The sequence below is a fragment of the Dermacentor variabilis genome, chromosome 8 (genome assembly GCF_050947875.1).
Source record: "Dermacentor variabilis isolate Ectoservices chromosome 8, ASM5094787v1, whole genome shotgun sequence".
Taxonomy (NCBI): domain Eukaryota; kingdom Metazoa; phylum Arthropoda; class Arachnida; order Ixodida; family Ixodidae; genus Dermacentor; species Dermacentor variabilis.
Window position 1 is genome coordinate 41,407,651 of NC_134575.1, and position 21,678 is coordinate 41,429,328.

Sequence of the window (21,678 nt, forward strand, 5' to 3'; positions counted from 1 at the left end):
GCGCAAAATTCGAACGAAAGGGCAAAGAAAGCTTCGCGTTAGAACGTAGTGACCGTTGTGCTTTGCAAAGATGATCCTGATAAGCAAGCCCTGGCTGTACTGATTTATTCGTGCTATAAATTGATGTCTGATCACAGCTACACTCCTCCTCACCAGTTTCTGTATTACTATGGCAGTCATAATAGCAAAAAAAAAAAAATGTAGACAAGGGCCACTATATCGGCCAGTTATTTCAGCCTGTTTATATTCCATTTCCGCCATTGGTCCTTCGCCATTAGCTCGTCTTTCCGATGACGCCCACTTTGATTTTCGGTCACGCGAAGTAATGAAACCGCACGAACTTGTCTATAGATGTGCGCCTTGGTGTTCACTATTATGCAGAACTAAAGGCGTGTAGGCACTAACGATGCATTAGTATATAAAAAAACTTTTTTTAATACTCGGAGACTACCCCATTGCGAAAGGAATGGAAGATGGCTGCCCGCTGATCGTTCTGACGATGGCTACTCAGAGCTGCAGGGGAGAGTGGCGACCTTTAGTTAGAAAAATTCTGTGTGGCCATGTAATGTTGTCGATCGTTTAAGAACGTGTTCGGCGTCACTCTTCCAGCTGTGTTTCGCTGGAATCCGTTTAAGCGGAATTTTAAAATCCATGTTGTATGCCGCCGCGATTTTCGACCAGCCACTAGGAGCTAAGCGTACATTAGCGGACCAATCTCAGACGCCGGCACTACCTTTCCGATGCGATTATCCACTTTCACTGCACTAGCTCGGGCCCAATGAAACTCTCTGCACTTCTGCGTTGTCTTCGCCTCTTATCAGCCAGTCCTATAAGAGAAACCGGCAGAGGTAGGGAATTCTATTCGCTCTGAAAGGAAACAAAAGCGATCTCATATACAAGAGGAGAGCGCTTTATTGTGCTCTCCAAAACAACGCTGCTTGTGGCCACTCGACTCTCACGTCGCAGGTTACAGAAGTTTGACATCAGGAGATTGGAATACAGATTGCGATAGTTTTACGTCATGGGGCCCCAGACGTGTAATAAAACAAGCGATAAGCTAATGCTTTCATCATGTGAATGCGTTCCGTCGTTTTCGTGGAAGTAGCGCACCTTCTAGCCATGTATGAACCGTCTCGCCCAATCACGATTGTATTTTGTGATGAATGCTTTCCGAAGACGTCGAAATTAAATATGAATACGAGCCTGAAGTGCACTTTAATGCGCAGGGCATGAGGTTTTGCTTAGCATAGTTATTTCCTAAATGTAAGGACCTGGGCGCCGCTTTGCCGATTGTTCGTAAGAACTATAAGGATCACACTGGGCATGTTGCTTGAGCCCACTCAAAGGGAGGCCAAGAAAATTTTCGTACACCAGCCCAAGCGGGCTCATTCATCGGCCAAAACGGTCGGCCTTGCATACAGAGCCTGTAATCAGTGCATGCTGGCTAGAGGTATTACCTACGATGCTTTTCAACACATGCTAACTTTCGTTTCACACATGTATTACGAGTTAAACAAATTGTAGGGTGCCGTACGATGGTAGGGTTCAAAGATTGCCTTACAGAAAACTTACCAAGGGGAAACGAGGCAGTAGGAATCGTGGTGGCGATATTGTTGCGAATCTAAGGAGCAGCGAAATTTTTTCTTTACACTTTCTATGAACTGTACAGGACATGTGCCTAAGGGTTGTTCAATAGACAGGCGGATGAAGCATATGAGAGGTCTCAACAGCATCGATGCTTGTCGGCCAACCAACCTTGCTGCCGAGCCTGTTCGCCAGCAACTCGACGAATGAACTGGAACTTGGCGCACCGAGGTCTTCAGCAGCCATGCACAGCTTGCGCTGGGCAGCCACGCTGGTAGTGGTGAACATTGCGGCGGAAACCATGAATATGGGGAAGCAGAGGAAGAAAAGAAAGACTGCCACGGACAACGACATGCTAGCAGTGGCGAAGCGGCACCTTCCGGTAGAAGCACGCCACGTCACAGTCTGGTTGCCTGGCAATCGAATGCACAGAAAAAGCAGAGGAAGCTGATTCATTCAGTCAGTAAATTAATCAATCATCATAAAATTTTTGAAGCTTATTTCCTTTCCCAAGGAAACTGATGGAGTGAGAGCAAAATGTCTAAACAACCACATATATGATCTCAAACGCAAAAAACAAGTTTCACACTTTCAACGAAAATCTGAGGCGAAATAACGCCACACTTACATTGTTATACATTCCCAATAAAAGAAAACGTACATCAATTACGCTGTTGTACAGCTATACGCTTCCTGCGATAAGGCAACGATAAAAATAGGGTACAGTCGATATTGGAATTACCGAAAAAAAATCTAGTTGAGTAATGCACAGAGTAGTTTCGATGTAACTCCCAAGGATAATGCCATTGGGCAGAAACAACACACACTGTTCCAGTTCTCAAGTGATCCAGCATTCTAGCAGATCGATGAACGGTCTCCCTCGAGACACACGCTGCATGCAGCCCATAAACCGATGCGCTTCTACCGTGTCACGGACTGGACACAGTTTCGGAAACTCTGTGCCACGCATCCTACTGCGAACACGGATTTCCTGACCCACGTAACACGGTGTGTCGGCGCCGCCGCCAAGTGCTGTTCTGTGCCCGCGGGAACGCCGGTGCCCGACATCAAGCCGCTTAACCGTCGAGCTGTCCGGCACCGTGCTGAGCATCGAGCCATCAAGAGCGGCAGGAAAGAGAACTGGACTCGCTACAATCGCCTTGACGCGGCGCGCCGCCGTCATGCCAGGCAGCGGCGCAAGCAGAGCTGGAGCAGTCTGTGTGTGTCGCTCGACGATACGCGTAACAGGGGAGAGGTTGCCCTCGCACTGTGCTATGGCATTTCTGTGGAAGCAAGCAAGCCGGTACTGAAAGGCTTGATGTAGTGGCAGAAAAGAAATAGAAATCGTTTTGGTCACTTGACAATTAATATAAAGTGTGAGTAATTATTCGAAGCGTTGTCTTCGTAAGAACAAGTCATTTGTGTAGTGATTCTTACGGTTGTTTTACTTCACATTAAGGAACAATAGTAATAATCATAGTTCGAGAATGCATATCAGGGTATGGGCGTAAGTATGGACATATTTAATACATACACATATTTAATAAGATTTTTCTTCTGCTAGAATAGCAATACATACACCACAAAAAGGGCTGGAGTCTTCAAAGAAATCGACATCGCACAATTCGTAAATACCAGATGGAAAGCAAGTATGCGGTCTTTCAACCCCAGTAGATTACACTGAAACCTATTAAGTTAAATATCAATACTGCGTGTACTGCGTGCACTGCGTGAAAACATTCTAAACATGGAAAGACTGACAGATTTTACTTACCCCATGTGATCTCCTAGCAGATTTGAAAGATATAAGAAATGCATGTGAATTCCTCAACGTGTTCAATATTATTGATATTTAACTTAATACGGCTTCAGTGTATTCTACTGGGGCTGAAAGACCGCAGACTTGCTTTCCATCTGGTGTATGAATTGTGCGATGTCGATTTCTTTAAAGACTCCAGCCCTTTTAGTGGTGTATGCATTGCTATTCTAGCAGAAAAAAAAACAAGCCGGTGTCCAACATGTTTCAGTCTCTGTGCTGATACTTAATTGCATCAGTAACGTGAACAGTAGAGCGGGCACAATAATATGCTTTCTAGCTTGCCGTTTGTAATACGCAGAACTTAAGCGTTCTTGCAAAAGCTATTGAAGACAACACACTAATGCACAGGATTGACAGTGAACTAGATCATGGAACCCGGCTGGCATCCGGTGGCATCGGGGAGAATAGAAATGAATCGGCAAAGCCTAGATTTGCCGAACTGTCACGCGTACGTAAATGAACCTTTTTCTGCTGCTTTTCTGTACTTTTCTCCACACTCTAAAAACAAAAAGAGTTCCGGGCACTCTCTTCGAGGGAGTAACTGCTTGTCCCATATTTCACTCTGTTTTCAAGAATAGATCGACCCTCATTGAGAGAGAGTAGGGCAACTCCTCCTGACAGAGGTTTGTTACTCCACAGCAAGGGAGTGCTAGTACTCTTCCGCAGAGTGCTAATACTCTCCCCACAGGGAGTGCTAGTACTCTTCCACAGAGTGCCAATACTCTCCCCACACGGGTAATAGTACTCCCGCTGATCGAGTGCTTCTACTCCTACAAACCGAGTACTTCTACTCCTCCAAGGCGAGTGTTTCTACTCCCCCAAACAGAGTGCTGGTACTCCTTAAAATCAGAGTGCTAGTACTCTTCCCAATAGCGTGAAAGCACGATCTAGTTCCATGGTCACGTTTGAACGGATTCGCAATACTTACATGTGGGGAATATTTTATTCCTTCAGAAGCAGCTTCTGCACTTATGCTTGGTGAATGGGATGTAATCTGTAGTCGCTGAGTTATTCACATGAAACATTTTCTCCCTTAAATGGTCAAAATCTTTATTGATCAGTCACAAGACAAACTGAATAATTTGAGAAACATACTGACAAACAAATAAAACAGAATTATATTCTGTAAAGTTTCATCAGTATTAGTGTCTAAATATCTTTTAATTTCAATTGGTTCCTTCTTTTCAAAAATAAAGAACACAATTGAAAGTTAAACATAGAACAAACATGTGCAAACTCACAAAGTATTGACACTGTGATCGAAGAGAAATATACGCCACATTACCGGCCAGCAAACGCATTTCTGGCACAAAACGCGTGCACTTACATGGCAGAGGTTACCAGATGAGCTGCTATGCATGGGGCTGGTAATGTAGAAAAATTGTGCAAGAAACTTTTTTGTGTACCATATTCTGAGACGGCAGCTCATTTGATACCATCCTGTACAGCATATGGATGTTCCTGACTGAGAGTACAGTGCATTTAGAAAAGTGTTGTATATTATCATGTAAGGCAGCAGGTCTCGCTCGCTTTGCTTATATTTTACATAAAGTTATTCATGTATGGGCTGCACCCCATTGTTTCTAAGTGTGTCTTGTCGTGGTTCTGCAGCCATATCCTGCCCGGTCTCAAACCGGTACGGAGGCGTATTATATTACCTATTCGGTTGGCCTCCTCACGAAAGTAGTTTCCTGGTGGTATTGAAATTAATCCGTTACACTTTACGACAAATAAATAAAATTAAATTTACAATATTATCTAGTCTATAGCAAATGAGTACAAAACTGCAAGGAGTATTGACATTAAAATCTTGTGCATCAAATTTGTTGTCATATAGGGTAGCTTTTCATTCCCATTGTGGTAAGAATGCTATACTTCTGAGGAGCAGCTTGCATAATTTCATTATCAATTATTATGACTCGCTGAATATGCAATCTAACTGAAGTATAGCATGGCTTCAGATGTGCACAAAAATCAGATGGTATGAATATGATGCATCAAAGGTGACATAAGCATAAGACAGGCAGGGAAGTGCACGAAAAAGACAAAGAAGCAAAACAAACTGAGAATGGCACCATCCTGTTTCATATATCCCTTCCATGCACGTGGATTTTGCATGCGACTATGCATATGCACAATGAACCGACTACCTGAAACCAAAGCTTTTTTCCTACTGAAGTGGTTAAGATGCGCTAAAGTAAGAAAAATGATCGTACTTACAGAATTTTCGTCTCAAAACAAGTACATATGTGTCTAGGAAGATTAATACATCACCTCACTCTGGTCTCTATCTTAAGTCCAGAAGAATTATGTCTACAGAAGCCATGAAACTAAGGAACTTTTGCTTACCTCTATATGTTCACATCCACCAATTGATGAGCAAGTGCTCTACTCAGATGCTCTCAGTTCTTTGCATTGAACGCATCCCTACCTCCACTAGCATAGTTCGCTGGCAAGTAGATTGAAGAAGCCACAATTTTATTTTTAAAATAATTTTCAATTCCAAGTGACTCTCTGGCTTCTAAGCCGTAAGGTGTGCACCACAGTGTACACAGTTAAAAGGCTTTAATTGCTCCTTGCTTTCGTTTTGGGAGGCACAAGCAGCTCTAATGAACTGATTTCATGAGCGTGCACAAAAACGATAATGACTTCTTAAACATTGAATTCTCTTCCCTCAATGTTTCCCTTTTCTGGAACCTAAAAGCCATAGTTCTAAAATTAAGTGTAAAAAATAGATAAAAAGGAAGACATGAAAATCTGCCTGCTTCATGTCAGCATTTACAATACAGAATCTCAGTGGTTTCTATTTGCACGCTTGCATTCACAGGCTGTTAAATGTAAGCTATTAAAGCTGTAAAATATATCTAAGCACCTAACCAAGCATGAGCTGTGGCTTTTTCCAGTGAACACAGGTACCGTGCTCATTGCAAGTACTTATCATGTCACTAAGCGAATGTGTAATTTCATTGTACAACTATTTTTTACCATGTGGATATATCTGTTGAGAGGCAAGACAAAACGCAGTCACTTCTCACAACTAATCAGATATTTAAAACACATTTCTAACTTATCAATGGCACTTACTACTATGTGTTTGTCTCCAGAAAGCACACTTGATTTTGACTTTCCCATCGGAGATATTACATAACTATACCATGTTAAGATAACTGCCTAGAGCACGTGAGAATTTTCATCTTGGTGTGACATACTGTATTATGATTTTTTTTTTAGTCAAATGGTACAACCAATATACCCACATTCTAGTTTTCTTGTCTAAATTGCATGGCAATGCAGTTTGATTCTTTGGCGTGCCTCTACACTTCCTGAAGTCGCGCTGGGCTGGCGCTTGTGTCCTTGTGTCCTTGCAGCTGACTTCTTGCGTTATATAAAGCGGGTTCCTGACAAATATCGTCTGCAAAAGTCAACACGAGCACATGGAGCAAACAACATCAAGACAGTCCAGGTCATGGCACTAAAAGAAAGTCTTAGCTCTTAGTCATCCTACTGAAATGCATGCGAAACATATAAATGACGGGAACAGTCAACTGCTAAACTTATTTCAATTTTTAGATTCAAACAAAAAAAAAAGAAATAACGGACAGTTCATCCTCGTTCGGCACCAATGTTAAAATGCTCCTGCTAATCAATAGAATATTGGTCATTGTCAGATGTCATAGGTCTGTCATTAGTCTGTGTCGCAAACACCACTCGTGACACATCCTAAGCACGTATAATCAGACATATAAGCACGTAAATCAGACATATAATCACACCATTTCAATACATGAGCAAAAAAGTTCAGTCTTAGGGCTAAACAACATGAGAGCGATTTAGTGCGCGTCGGCGATGAGCGACGGCTTCGAGCGACAAAACGGGCCGTCGCTTGAACAGATCGCTCGGTTCTGGAAATCTAGAAATCGTTGCTCGTCTCCCGGAAGTGCTATGAGCGACTAGCCAACAGCGCGAAGCCGGAATAGTATACACATTGCTCAAGTACTACCGATTGTCGCGCGAAGCGAGCAAAAGATTGAATTTTTACACGTGCAAGGATAAGAACCTACTGCAAGACCTTCGGAAATATTTTATGCTACTTTTTACAGTAAAATGCATAAACTGGAATTACTAAAGCACGCGTCATGCTAGTTTATACGCGTGTTTACAGCCCTCATACTGGCAACACCGGGGAGGAATCGCTCAAAATCGTCGCTCGGACGGAGTACGACTTGTAGGCGACGAGCGAACGCGACAGCGATCTCCATCGCATTGCTTGCAGCTGTCGCGCGCAAGATCGCTTATATGGGGGTTTATACTTTATTCAGCATAAAACATGGATTCCTCATGCGTTTTCAGTAAGTTCAAGATAAGGCGTCCAACTGACCTCTTGCAGCATGCAGCTGAATGCCTGCGGCAAAGTTTCTACCTAGCGCTGGTGCTGCACGTAACTTCAGTGGCAGCAGATTACCGATGGGCGAGACACCGTGAAGCGCGCGGTTTATTTATAACGGAAGCATACTGCCAGCAAAATGACGCCTTCTGTTACGTGACTCCTTATTTCAACAGCATTCCGTACACAGTAGACTGCCAAACTGAATAAATTCGAACACACAAAACGAACGCTAAGCACGCTCCGCATAGGTTCGGAATCATGGGATGGTGAACAAACCATTTTAAGCGCCCTCTCTCCTCGCGTCTTATTGAATTACCATGGTTCTGGTAGCGTTTGGGATTTTCAAAGCTCTTACGGATAGCGACAAGTGATAAAATCACATGCAGTTATCGCGACGACTGGCTTTTTCGATTGACATCGAGAGACACAGCGCGCGATCCTAGTCCGTTGTCAATCGCGTCGGCTAAGCGCCGCGACCACTTCCTGGCAATAGCATGCCATATACGCAGAATGTGCACCTAAATTAGAATTCACTTACCGTGGAGGATTTGTTATGTCCAACGAATGACGAACGGCTGTCGTGTTTTCGCGGCGATGCGAGATGGCTGGCACAAGATCTCCCTTGGATGGCCTTCGTTGCTGCTCGCTGGACGGATCACCTTTCTCCGGTGTTGTGTTGTTCCGCAACGTTGAGCGCGCACGCCGTGGAGCAACTCCGAGTGAAAAAGTAGAGCGCTCGCTACGCGTTCCTTTGAACTGTGACTGACTGTTCTCTTAGAAGCAAAATGATGTGTTCTTTGCTCAGCCCGCGTGACTGATACATCACCATGTTCGGGGCCAGCCTCCTACAGTTGAAGCAGAAGATGACGCAACGTTTTGTTCTTTATTGCCACAAGAGTAGAACGGCCATTCTACTCTCTCTATGAAGGGGAGAGTCGAAAAGCACATTTAACTCTCTCCTTGGTGACGGAGTGAACAATGCATTTCACTCCACTCGACATTTTGAGCGAGTAAAACAATAATAATAATAATAATATTTGGGGTTTTACGTGCCAAAACCACTTTCTGATTATGAGGCACGCCGTAGTGGAGGACTCCGGAAATTTTGACCACCTGGGGTTCTTTAACGTGCACCTAAATCTAAGCACACGGGTGTTTTCGCATTTCGCCGCGAGTAAAACAACGCTTTGAAGAGTAAATCGGGCGCTTCACTCCTGCGATACCCTCTTTAGTTTTTAGAGTGCACTAGAATCTACAATATTGCTTTGCTTAAAGCAAGCTGACAGATTCGTAGGCTTTACAAAAACGAGTGATTTCTTTGATATAAAATGCAATCATCACATTTTAGGTGCCAAAACCACGATCTGATTATCAGGCACGCCGTACTGGGGGATTCCGGAAATTTCGGCCACCTAGGGTTTTTTAACATGCACCTAAATTTAAGTATATGGATGTTCTTGCATTTCGCTCCCATCGAATGCCACCGTGGCCGGGATTCAATCCCATGACCTCGTGCTTGTCCATATCCACTAAGCAACAACGGTGGATGTCCACTGGTGTGAGTGGAAATTCAGCCGAAGCTACCTATTCCATCTGATAGTCAAGGAACAAGCACTTTCTGGAACAGCAGCAGCTCTCTTGTGAAAGAGTCACGCGGAACAATCCCAACATCCGTCGGGTTTTTCGCCATTATTTCAATGAGCGATGCATTAGGCATTATACTAACGCTAAGATGATTATTTGCCATTTACTAATAGTAAATGCTCGAATGAAATAAAACTGCAATAGACAGGACTATCGGCGGAGAGTTTTCATTTTTCCGGGAGATGGGGGGAACGGCTGTATATATATGTATATATATATGGGATTCGGTAAGCCGGTCTGGCTTACCGAATATATATATATATATATATATATATATATATATATATATATATCTGCGTGTGTGTGTGTGTGTGTGTAGGCCATAAATGCTAGAACATCCGCTCGTAAGCCAGGATTCAACGATGGAGCCCTCTGCCACTATTTTTTGAAGCTGCCAATTTGTCCTAAGTTTTCATAATTTCTGATGATATTCGATGCGTTTAGTCTGCCGCCACACTTCCATGACTGATATCTGTGTTTAAGGCCTCCCTCTTGTTGCCATTTGCAGATACCAAGGCAACGATCATGTTTACCTTCTGCTCATTAGAGAAACGCGTTGCGACTGGGACGAAACAAAATGCACCCTTAAACCTTTGCACTGACATTGTCAGTTCAATATTGTGTTGATAAATCTTGTGGGAAAAAAAGACATTCGTGCGCTTTATCTACGTTGAGACAACAGCTATCATAGCTTGTTTCCAAGAAACACCAAACGTGATGTGTTACTTCGGCCGGGGCGCGGCAGATTAAGCTCGATCAAGATATTTTCCTATATTTCCCTTATTTCGCTCTGGACAACTCTGAGGGAGTCTGTTATACGGCGCTGCTTATGATCCCCGTGGCCGTGCGGTGACGTGGTATTCTCCATATTACGCGGGGTTTATTTATCTGTCGGAAAGAAAATTAGTACGCAATTAGCACGTCTCTGAACATACCGCACTTAGACGTCCCTTGGCTGTGTCTTCAAATGCCTGATTGACACTTTGATTAGGATGGTATATCTCGATTTAAATAATTACAACTGCCTAATTAAACCTTAGTAACGAAAAACTACTGGCAACTACTCCACTGTACCGTAAAAAAATATGCACTAGGTTTTTTTCGAGTAACTAATTGCCGTTTGTTTTAAATCTTGGTGCATGATAGTTAATTGGCACACCCTGTGTAAATTTACGACCTTTGCATGCTACTGACGACGTTACCACCCATAATAAATGTTGTAAATTATTAGAAAAGTTTTTTTTTTACATAAGCCATTAGCATTGACTGGAAAGAGAAGCAATACTGAGACACACAACATTCACGTGCATTTCACACACCATTGATAAAAGACTGCTGAAGGGATCACTGAAGTCTTTGGGTTTTTTTCATAGTCAAAAAGCACTAAAAACAATTTGAAGAGTGGTGAACACACCGCCAAATATTCATTCTCTTGGCATAGGCTGTCTATTCCTTTAGAAATAATTTTTAATTGGCTACCTCCATCTCTTTCGAAAATGTAATAAACTTTGTCCTCTGTGTATATTTAAATATATTGTGTGTGTGCATGCTGTTTACAGCGGAAATTTAAAACAATGTTGAAGTGATAAAATACGGATGAGGCAGCCGCCGCTAGTGGGGGGCTCCTAAGGCGTGTGTCCTCCTATTGTCAAGATTTGCAGAAATAAAGCGAAACAATGAATTAAAAGCTGTGCGCGTGCGCGCCAACAATGATATGATAAGCTACTAGCCACAGTAAAATTTGAAGTGAAAAGGTCGAGAAACGTAAAAAAAAACCTCAAATGATGTGGGTGACAAAACTCTGGTAATGGAACCTTAGGTGGTGCGTGAAGGCAGGGGTGGGGGAGGAGGCTTCGACACCTGCCGGGGGCACTCAGCCCCGCCCCCCTTCCCAATTAAATCCGCAGGGGGCTCGGGCCACGGAGACCCCCCCGTACACTCTTAAGCAAAATTACATCCTTTTGCCACACAACAATAATCGTCACCTGTCTTGTCCGCATTTCCTTTGACGGTGCGAGCACGGTACTTCCTAGTAACGAACGACATGCGCGCTATTAGCATGACACAGCACTGCCGACAGGAATGTAGCGGGCGCGGCGTTTTCATGAAAGGCAAGCAAGGCAGATGACGATTATTGTTGTGTGGCACGGATACACCCCAAAGGGTGCAACTTTGCCTAAGAGTGTAGTCGACGCCTATGAACCGGGCCTTTCGATTCTCACATGAAAAGGGAATTTAGCACCCGTGTTGTTTTGTCTAGTTCACTAATGTGTATTGTGACGTTTTATCCTTGATATTGCTACACCAACAGGCCAGATAGTCTATACTTGCGAAACAAAAATAGTGCACACTGTCTAGAAAGTCTGCAAACATATTTGCAGTGAGATATGTAGATTTTGCCACTTTTACTTCATAGTTGCAAGTAAATTGTTTCACTCAGGATTTTATGCAGAAACGTGCGTTGTAATAAAATAAAGGAAAATACTAATGGCGTCATTGTTCTTGACAATAGGAACGAGTTTACTAAGTGAGAAGCCCGAGCGAGCAAGCTTTTCGGAAGTTGCTGACGTCTTCTCAGGTATCATTCCCTCCTTTTGCATGCACCACGTGGGTTCTCAAGGAAAAACTTTGCAGCTAAAGAGTAGTTCCCGCTAATGTGGGCATATTTCTTATTATTTTTCCCCCAATCAGTCAGTTCCCACACCGAGGATGAAGCTCGGCTTTCCTGTGAAATCTTTGCTTAAGTACATCTAGTCTTTACATGAAAATCTCGCACATTTTCTAGGAAGTCAGTAGAACATTAAAGAACATCTTTCGTTTTAGACCCCGCACATTTTAGAGACTATTTATTATCTGCCAATTGTGTCAGATCTCTGTTGAAGAATATGGAATGAGGGCACACTGAAGAAAAAAGGAACGCGTGTCAGACGTTTGGACTTTTGGTAGGCGGAAAGAAATGCTTACAGGAATGCAAATTGGTCTAAGAGCAATCTGCCATGATTGTACACAGCGCATAACTCTATTTCTACAAAAGCCAACAAAGCAATAACAATTCCTTCCTCTATATGAAAAAACACATACCGATCACTGCGCAATTGTTTCGCCTTTCAAGACTAGATACTGCGTCTACATAGATCATGAGTGAGGCGCTGTTCACCTAGTGCCGTTTTTACTTACCCAGCACATAGAGTCCCAGCACGATCGTGGTGACGGCAGTGACCGTGAGGACTAAAAACTTGTACAAGTCCAGTGTCACTCTGACATTTTTAGCCATATTGTCCATGAGGAGGACACTATGACTAGCAGTTTCAACCGAAAGGTCCAGAGCATGCTTCAGGAGAGTGGTGCTCAAGTTGAATGTGTCAGCCAACTGGTGCAGGTCACGCCTCACTCCTGCACGTTGTGTTGAAATTAAACTCATAAACCATGGCCAGCAATTGAGAACACACACTACGGCCTCGTGTAAGCGTCACCAAATGAGCAAAACTGCACTGCGGGGAAGCCACTATGAAGCGCCCATGAGAGCGTTGCTCAGAGACGTCCCTTATTGGATGACGGTTGATCCCGTATGTCCTTGTACTTTTATGCAATTCGTAATTTATCATATTTTGTACGCTTTCTTATCGCACGTATATACCATACTTGCAGCGTTCGCCATATCTACAGGGAGTTTCATTTCTTTTTCTTTGTGTGTCAACATATTTTACAGATGAACTTTCATCAGCGCTTCATCATGGGTATATTTTTTTCGCTGTAGCGCACGGTTCTCTGTATCAGTCAAAATCTGCTCTACAAACTTTGCTGGCATCGAAACGTTACGATTACATATCCAGCTAATTCACTCTTTAGTTACATGAAATATGCTACTTAACTAAAGTTTCGAGAAATCGCCTAGCAAAGGAACATACCATAGAGCGATATGTGTACCCATGAATTGCGAGTAATTGCACGACATATTAGAACAGAATAGGGACCATGTCTGTAATATGACGCTAATTGATTAATGCATGGCGTTTAATGCCGCAAGGGCCAGCTATGCCCAAAGAGCGCTATGACATATGGTAATGAATTGTGTAAGTAATGAAATAACCAAACTGAGTTGCAAATGCACATGTGATATGGCTGTAAGGAGGCCTAAAACTTGTTGCTGTAAAGTGCGTAAAATGTATAAGCGTCAAAATAATGATAATTGAAATAATGATTAAAAAGCTAAAAACTGCTTGCACGTTAAAAAGCGGTTCGTTACTAAGAAAAACATGCTGAGTGATGGGGAATACGCTGATACGCAGAGGAGGAGGAGGAGGAATAAACATTTATTGTAGAACCAGCACTCTGTGATGGCCGGGCCTAAGCCTCCCACGAAGGGACGTCGAGGGCTTGCCTCGCCGCCGCCTCGCGGGCGTGCTGGGTCGCCCAGGTTTGGTCGTCGAGGGCGGAGCTCCGCAGAGCCCCATGCAACCTCGACGAGAGAGTCGTGGTGTTAGTCTGTGTGTACTGTGCTGGGCACTCCCATAGCATATGCGGAAGCGTAGCCGGGTGAATTCCACAGCACCGGCAGTTGGGGGTAGTGTAGAATGAAATAACTTTTTAGGCTTAATTTTGATTTCCCTGCACTGGACCAGGACGTGAACTGTAAGGCTCTCGCCACACCTTCGACATGAGGGAGGATCACTTCCAATCAGTAGGTAAGAGTCGGCGCCGAAGGTAGGACCTATTCTTAGTCGACAAAGGAGCACTTCGTCGAATCACGTTGTTTTCTCCGATATCCAGTGCCCTGATTTGGGTTTGATGAAGCGAAGTTTATTGAATACATGGGAATCCCAATGATTCTGTCAGTGCTTTTTCAGCTGGTGCCCTAAGTATGGCTTATGGTCGGTGACTCGAATGGGTATGTTTGTGCCGGTGTCGCTAAAAGCTACTCAGGTAGTGTTCTCGCCAGCAGCTCCATTGCCTCTTATGCCACAGTGTCTAGGCACCGAACAAAGGATGATGACTTGTTTATGCATATAAGCAGAGGAAAGCAGTGCACACAGTTCGTTAGAAACATTGTTCTTATGTTTTCGTAAACTCGTAAGTGCTCATGCCACCCTAAATGAGTCTGTAACACATTAGACCTAGTGAGGTTTCTTTCTTTAATGTGTGTAACTGCAGAGAGGATGGTGTATGCCTTCGCCGTAAAGATACTTCTATACGGATGCAATGCACCGTATAATTGAAATTATTGTCCTACATCTGCGTAAGCAACAGCAGGAGGAGGCTTCGAAGTATCTGTACAAAATTCAGCAGAGGAACACTTCTCCTTAAATTCAAGAAATGCGAATTTATACGTGCATCAGTTGCCCATTTTGATATTTCTAGGAAGAAGATGTCACATTTGATGGTCTGCCATTCCCAAGGCGATGGAAGCCTACTGTGAGCCACTAGGAGATTCTCTAAAAGAGGGACCCCTGGCTCTTCTGATAGTTTTTTTAACAGGAGGGACAGAGGAGGCCCAGGGGTTTTGTGGTTACGGAGCAGCCTGGCCATCCACAAGTCGTGAATAATTGAATGACATGGATTATCTACAGCTGATTTGACCTCCAAGGCATAAAAAAAAGCCTGTATATGCCCCTTGGAAGGGAAGTACAGAGACAATATGTTAGATTCAACGTACAGGCTTTGCACAGTAGTAGTCCTGAAGGTGCCTGTAGCAAGGCGAGTGCATAAGTGGTGGATAGGATCTAGCATGTTCAAAGCACTAGGCGCAGCAAAATTGTGGACTATTGCTCCGTTCTGTAGTCCAAGCGTGATAATATTAGACTTCTGTACAAGTTTATAAGGTGTAAAGGGTTATATATAAGGCATTTCCTGTCGCTTTTCCAGGGTGTGCGTGACAAGAGCTTCAGTAGGTTCACAGTCTTAAGGCATTCTGGTTTAGGATACTTCAGGTGTAAAAAACCAAAGTTAAATTGCAGTCTAAGGCGATACCTAAAAAGTTATGTTTGCGACTCAGAGATAGTCGCTCTCCATTTACATCTGCTACGGGGTCTGGCAGTATACCTTTCTTGTTATAGACAATAGGACGCGCGTACTTTTTTGTGCGTTCAATTTACAACCCTTCTGTTCTGCCCATTGAGACAATTTATTTAAGCAATGCTGTACTTGTCGCTCGCAGATACTTAGCTTACACAATTTGTAACCTATGTGGATGTCGTTCACATGTACAGAACAAGACATAGTAGGTGGTATGAGTAGAACTTGTTGCTGGGCGAGTTGGTTGGGATCTAATGAATACATTGTTGCGCCAAAAAAGGAAAATACAGACTTGGGAAGGAAGAGTACGAAACGACAGATTGAGCGCTTTGATTTGATGAGATTGATCGAACGTGGTATGGTAGAGTGGAACGAATCCATTTTGACAACAAAAAGAGTTCAGTTCAGCACACCATCTTGTGGAGTAGGACTCTCATTCCAGAGATATTATGGAGTATTCAAGAGTGCCAAGTTGTGTCGTACGCCTTATCCATATCTAAAAATCCTGACAAGAAAAACTGTTTGTGCACAAAGGCATCACGGATATTTGTCTCGACGCGGACTAGGTTATCTGTTATGAATCTACGTTCCCTAATATCGCACTGCAAGAGATCGAGTATTTTGTTGCTTTCAAGAGAATGGATGAGGCGCCAGTTAATCATTTTCTCATAGTTTGCGTAGACAACCTGCCAGAGCAATCGGCCTGTGACTACCAAGTGAGGCAGGGTCCTTGCCCTCTTTGAGAATAGAGATTACGATTGCTTTTTCCAGTTGGACGGAATGTTATGTGGGTTGCAGGGTACAAGTGTTTGATCATTTCACACATTAGTCTGTCGCTTTCTAGAGCGGACTTGTTACAATTTAGTGAGACCTGCAACTCCGCCATGGCAATTAGACGATTGTGTACTTCGTTGCATGCGACTTTCCGACCCACAGGCCGTCGCTAGGCTGGTCACCAGTATTACAGAAATGTGTCTGTGTAAGAGGATGTACTGGAAATGTGCTCGAAATGTCCTACTAGACATTTCGCCTGGACATCAAACGTGTCTCCTTGTGTATTTACTAAAGGTAGAGGATGAATTTCGAGGCTCAATTATTGTTCACCCTGTTCCAGGCTTTTCACTCGTCTGCATAAGAACTGATGGTACTTACGTATATATCCCAACTTTTCCGTTTAGCACAGCGGCGTGTTCGTCTACCTTGTGACCAAATCGCCTTGAAGCTCATTAGGTTGTTTGTGGAATAAGAGTTGCGGAGGAGATTCCAAGTTTGTTTCCCTTTTTCCGAAATTCCCTGCCCCATCAGCCCCCTATGAAAAACGTTGCTTCGAAGGCGACCCATTTGTTTGGGAAATATATACTGATGCAGCATCAATAATAAATAGTCATGTATGCTACTGCATCGTTTAGACTAAGTACATGGACATGATTCTAAGGCACGTGTGTTAGCTCGCGAAATGTTGTCCAGTCGGCTGAATCGACTTCACATCGAGGAACGCGTGTAGATCGCTCACCTTGTTTTGTAAGATTTAGTACGATGGGGAAGTGATCACTTCCAAAAGGGTTAGTATTCACATCTCACTCCAGATATGGCAAAAATGTAGTGAACGCTATGCTTAGGTCTATGGAAGAATTTTTTTTTTATCTGTAGGGCCTAACCAATGTTCTACTATTCTTAATGACACCTTCTCGAGAAATTTCTCCGTAGTTACAAATACTAATCTTCCAGACATTTTTCATTACAGTTACCCATTCATATCTCCCATTATTGTTCACACTGCTGCAATTATCAAACTCATCAATAACTTGGAGAACCATTCCTCCCCTGGTTATGATTATATTGACTGCAAATTTCTGAAAAATACTTGTGTCTACAGTTCAATCAGTTCGAAACTGAGAACGTGATTCCAATCTTCAAATCGGGCAATAACAGTTCATGTAATTATCGGCCCATTTCCATTACTAAGATATGCTGCAAACTCTTAGAACACATTATATACTCGAACCTTTTCGCCTTTCTTGAATCTAACTCCTTTTTCTCGCCAGCTCAACATGGCTCCCGGAAATCTTTTCGTGTGAAACGCAGCTCATATCATTTACTCAAACTACACCGCATGCTTGATCTTTCCTCGTTAGCCGACTGTATTTACTTAGCTTTGTCTAAAGCGTTCGACAAGGTCTCCCAAATACTTCTTTTTCATAAACTTGGTCAAGTTAATAGTGATAGTAGCCTTCTTGTGGATCAAAGATTTCCTTTCAAATCGTTCCCAATTTGTTGTAGCCAATGAACTTTCCTCTAACCAATGTCTTGTTCAATCTGGAATCCCACAAGGATCCGTATTAGGCCCCCCTCTTTTTCTCAATTTCATTAACGACCTTCCTTGTTTAGTTCCTTCTAATATTCATCTTTTCGATTACGACTGCGTAATTTTCTGTGATATAGTCACTGATAACGATGCGAACATTCTTCAGTCAGATCTAAATTCTACATCTTACCGGTGCAATACTTGGATAATGGAATTAAATGTAAGTGCAAAGTGATGAGTCCTTTTCCGTATTACCTAAAGAGCTATCCCTTAGTCGCGGTTTCATTCTATAAATAATTAGGCGTGCATATCACATCTAATCTAAATGGGTCTTTGCATATTGAGAAGATAATTAACAACGCCAACCGCATGTTAGGTTACTTACGCCGTAACTTTTCAGCAGCCCCGTCATCTTTAAAGCTCTTGCTATATAAAACACTCAATCGAGCTAAATTAGAATACGCCACTCCAGTTTGCGATCCAAGCACTAACAATTTGTTAACGTCTCTAGAAATGGTGCAGAATCGCTCTACTCGCTTCATCGGTTCGTGTTATAACCGCGCTGCCAGCATAACTTCTATGAAATCTGATGTTTCTCTTCCACCTCTAGCATCCTGCTGATAAAGTTTCGCTTGAACTTTTTTCATCGGCTTTACTATCACCCGGCCCTTAGTGACAAATTCATTCTTCAGCCACATTATATATCTGACCGTGTTGACCCTGGCTTTAAGGTTGGTATCGAGCGATGCCCCCCCCCCCCCCATACTAAATCCTTTCTTTACTCTTTTTTTTAACCTTGAACTTCACAAGATTCGAATCGCCTTCCTTCTGACACTGTTTCTATTATTGATAATACCCGGTTTAATTCTGCCTTAGCTAAGATTGTATAGTTAAGAGTTAGCATGCCTTACCACGCTTTGTCATATTATTGTGCACTATGTTTATTCTCTATCCACTCCCCTTTGTGATGCTTCGGCCCCGAGGGTAAATAACTAACTAACTAATTAACTAAATGAATGAATAAATAAATAAATAAACAAGTAGGCGCTCGAAGAGAATAAGATGTCTTACACTAGTCGTCCTCTCGCATCACAGCCAGAATTGACCCACAGAGCACTATGCGCGTTTAGATCACCGACGACTATGTAAGGTTGATGGAGCTTATCAATAGCTTTGAAATGCTGTTCTAGAGAGTTGATAACTTGGGGCAGATGTATACAGACGTGATGGTGACTAGTTTACTGAATAGCATTGTACCTCAAGAGGAGTTCCGAATTGCAGTTGCCAACAACAGGCAATGCCCCTCTCGACTATTATATCTACACCACCAGACGATGCAATGGCATCGTCTTGGTGTTCTATCAGGGTTTCCACAACTTAAGACGTGGTACTTTGGGTAAATTTCTTTGGTCTGGCCGAAAGTGCTTGTGCAGGAAGTCAAAATTAGGTGTTTAGTGGGGATCTCTGTCATCCCGCCTGATCTTTATTGGTTGTTCATTTGTCACCTACTGTTCCTTCCAGGCCTCACGCAGCTCGGTTTCACTCAAATAGAGGAGATCTTGTTCAGATACGACTCCGCGAGTACTGTTCAAAGAACGATGCGGATTTATTGAGACGGGGGTACTATTAATTTCAACAAGTCCAGATAGATTTTCGTACTGTTTCTTGTACTAACTTCGAGCAACAGATCATAGCTGGCTATTATCGTGACCTTGTAGCCGGGACCTAGTTTCTCAGTAAGAAACTTTGCGACAACAAATGGTGATAGAGTTCTCGCTGTTCTATCAGGGTTTCCACAAGTTAAGACGTGGTACTTTGGGTAAATTTCTTTGGTCTGGCCGAAAGGTTTCAAGGAGTCATCCGTGTGCCCTCTCTTGGAAAGAGGGCGATCAGGGAGTCAGGGGAATGATGAAAAAGCCATCAAAATAAATATCACTTCGGTAGCTATGCCAGCGGCCCAAGAAGAGGACGCTACGAAGCCCAAAAGCCGCGAAGACGTCAGCTGTACACAGCTATTATAACCTAATATATTATACCCAAGGTTGGACAGGCACATTAGGTTAACCCTTGCCGCCTGGAAATGTGGTATTAAGAAGTGAAGAAGACGGGAAAGATTGAAAGTGAGAGAGAAAGGCGAAGACTGGAGAGGAGGACAGGAAAAGGCAACTGCCGATTTCCTCAAGATGGGTCAGTCCGGAGGTACCACTTATGTGAAGCAGAGACCAAAGTGTTGTGTTGTGTCCAGCGAGGGGCCTTAAAGGTCCGAACACTCAGCATCCGCTCACCCCCAGGGTTACCCTTTCCTCAGACGCAGCTAGGACACCCAGGACTACGCGCGACAGGGTCCAACCCTCATTTGCTCGGGTACGTGCTGTCCTAACGCATCAATTGACTGCTGACGCAGACGCCTCTGCGGGGCTAATATTACGCTGGTAGAGAGCCCTAACCAATAGCATGAATGAAAATGATTAAATGCTACCCCTCGTAACCTCTAGTGAAGTTTTCGTTTATCCACAGGAGTTGCCACAGCATGGGCTATTGAAGGGCCCGGGTCAGAAGATCCACATACTCCTTCCTTTCAGGCCTCTGGTGCTACAAAATACGTATACGCCCTCTTTCCTTAGTGTAAGCATCCTCTATCCACATTCGCTTCTCGTTTTCGTCGCGCGGACTGGCAAATATAAGCAAATTATAAAGAAAAGATTCGTCGAGAGGCATCACTGACGTGGTGCTTTCACTTCGTCAGGCTCTGTGCAATAAAGAGGAGTTCTGCACAAGGATTCAGTGCAGTTCTGACATTTTTCATTGTTTTTTATTAGCAGGAAATGCTGATCCATTATGCACTGTCTAAAGGACAAGTCTATCTCTAAGCGAAGCGGTACCATGACACAGTTCACACATCTGTCGAAATTCACTCCGTACGTATATTTCAGGTCGTTCCCCACCTGCATTTTGTTTTACAGCGAAGCTGTTAAGGGCTAGTTCCACCAGGATTGTGTCTGTATGAAGACACAGAATCTCGAAGATAGGCAATGCTGGGCCGACCCTCGGCGGAGGTGAAGCAGGCGTTAAGCATTCCCCATACGTGGGTTGATCCCGAAAATAGTGTAATGCCAGGCCCACCCGCGGTGGAGCTGCAGTTCGCGATTAAGGGACCCACATACACAGCTTCGCTGGTCATTCATTCTTTTTCAGAGCGGAAAGGCACCGATTTGTTTCATCCACTTTCATTTGCCATTATTTATCATTTCTTTATTTTAATTAGCAAGTAGAAGTTATTTCGCCAATGTTGGCCTTTGTATAGTTTGTTGGCTTCTTATGAAATTATGATAAATATAGCTAGGGCCGCTCGGTTAACGACCTTTCTTCTCATATATATATATATATATATATATATATATATATATATATATATATATATATATATATATATATATATATATATATATATATATATATGTATCATCAGCCTGGTTGCACCCACTGCAGGGCAAAGGCCTCTCCCATACTTCCCCAGCTATCCCGGTCATATACTAATTGTGGCCATGTGTTCCCTGCAAACTTCTTAACGTTATCCACTCACCTAACTTTCTGCCGCCCCCTGCTACGCTTCCCTTCCCTTGGAATCCAGTCCGTAATATATATATATATATATATATATATATATATATATATATATATATATATATATATATATATATATGTATATATATATATGTGTGTGTGTGTGTGTGTGTGTGTGTGTGTGTGTGTGTGTGTGTGTGTGTGTGTGTGTGTGTGTGCGCGCGCGCGCGTGTGCAGCCAAGGTGTACCAATACAATGAAGGGAAGACGCGATGCACCAACCTTTTGCTTGCTGCTCTAGTAAATCCTTCGACGTTTGGCTGGACGGTATCTGAAAAAAAAGAATACAGAATCGCAAAACTTA

At 43.2% G+C, this 21,678-nt stretch overlaps 1 protein-coding gene across 1 annotated transcript in view; it reads right to left on the reverse strand.

Moving 5' to 3' along the window:
* Positions 1 to 21,678, reverse strand: part of LOC142591371 (uncharacterized) — a 149,750-nt gene that overhangs the window by 70,200 nt on the left and 57,872 nt on the right. Inside the window, exons 17-19 of the mRNA XM_075703697.1 lie at positions 21,597 to 21,645; positions 12,612 to 12,827; positions 1,756 to 1,997 (exon numbers count right to left, since the gene is read on the reverse strand). Of these exons, the coding sequence (XP_075559812.1) occupies positions 1,756 to 1,997; positions 12,612 to 12,827; positions 21,597 to 21,645 (507 nt within the window). The remainder of the gene's footprint in view (positions 1 to 1,755; positions 1,998 to 12,611; positions 12,828 to 21,596; positions 21,646 to 21,678) is intronic.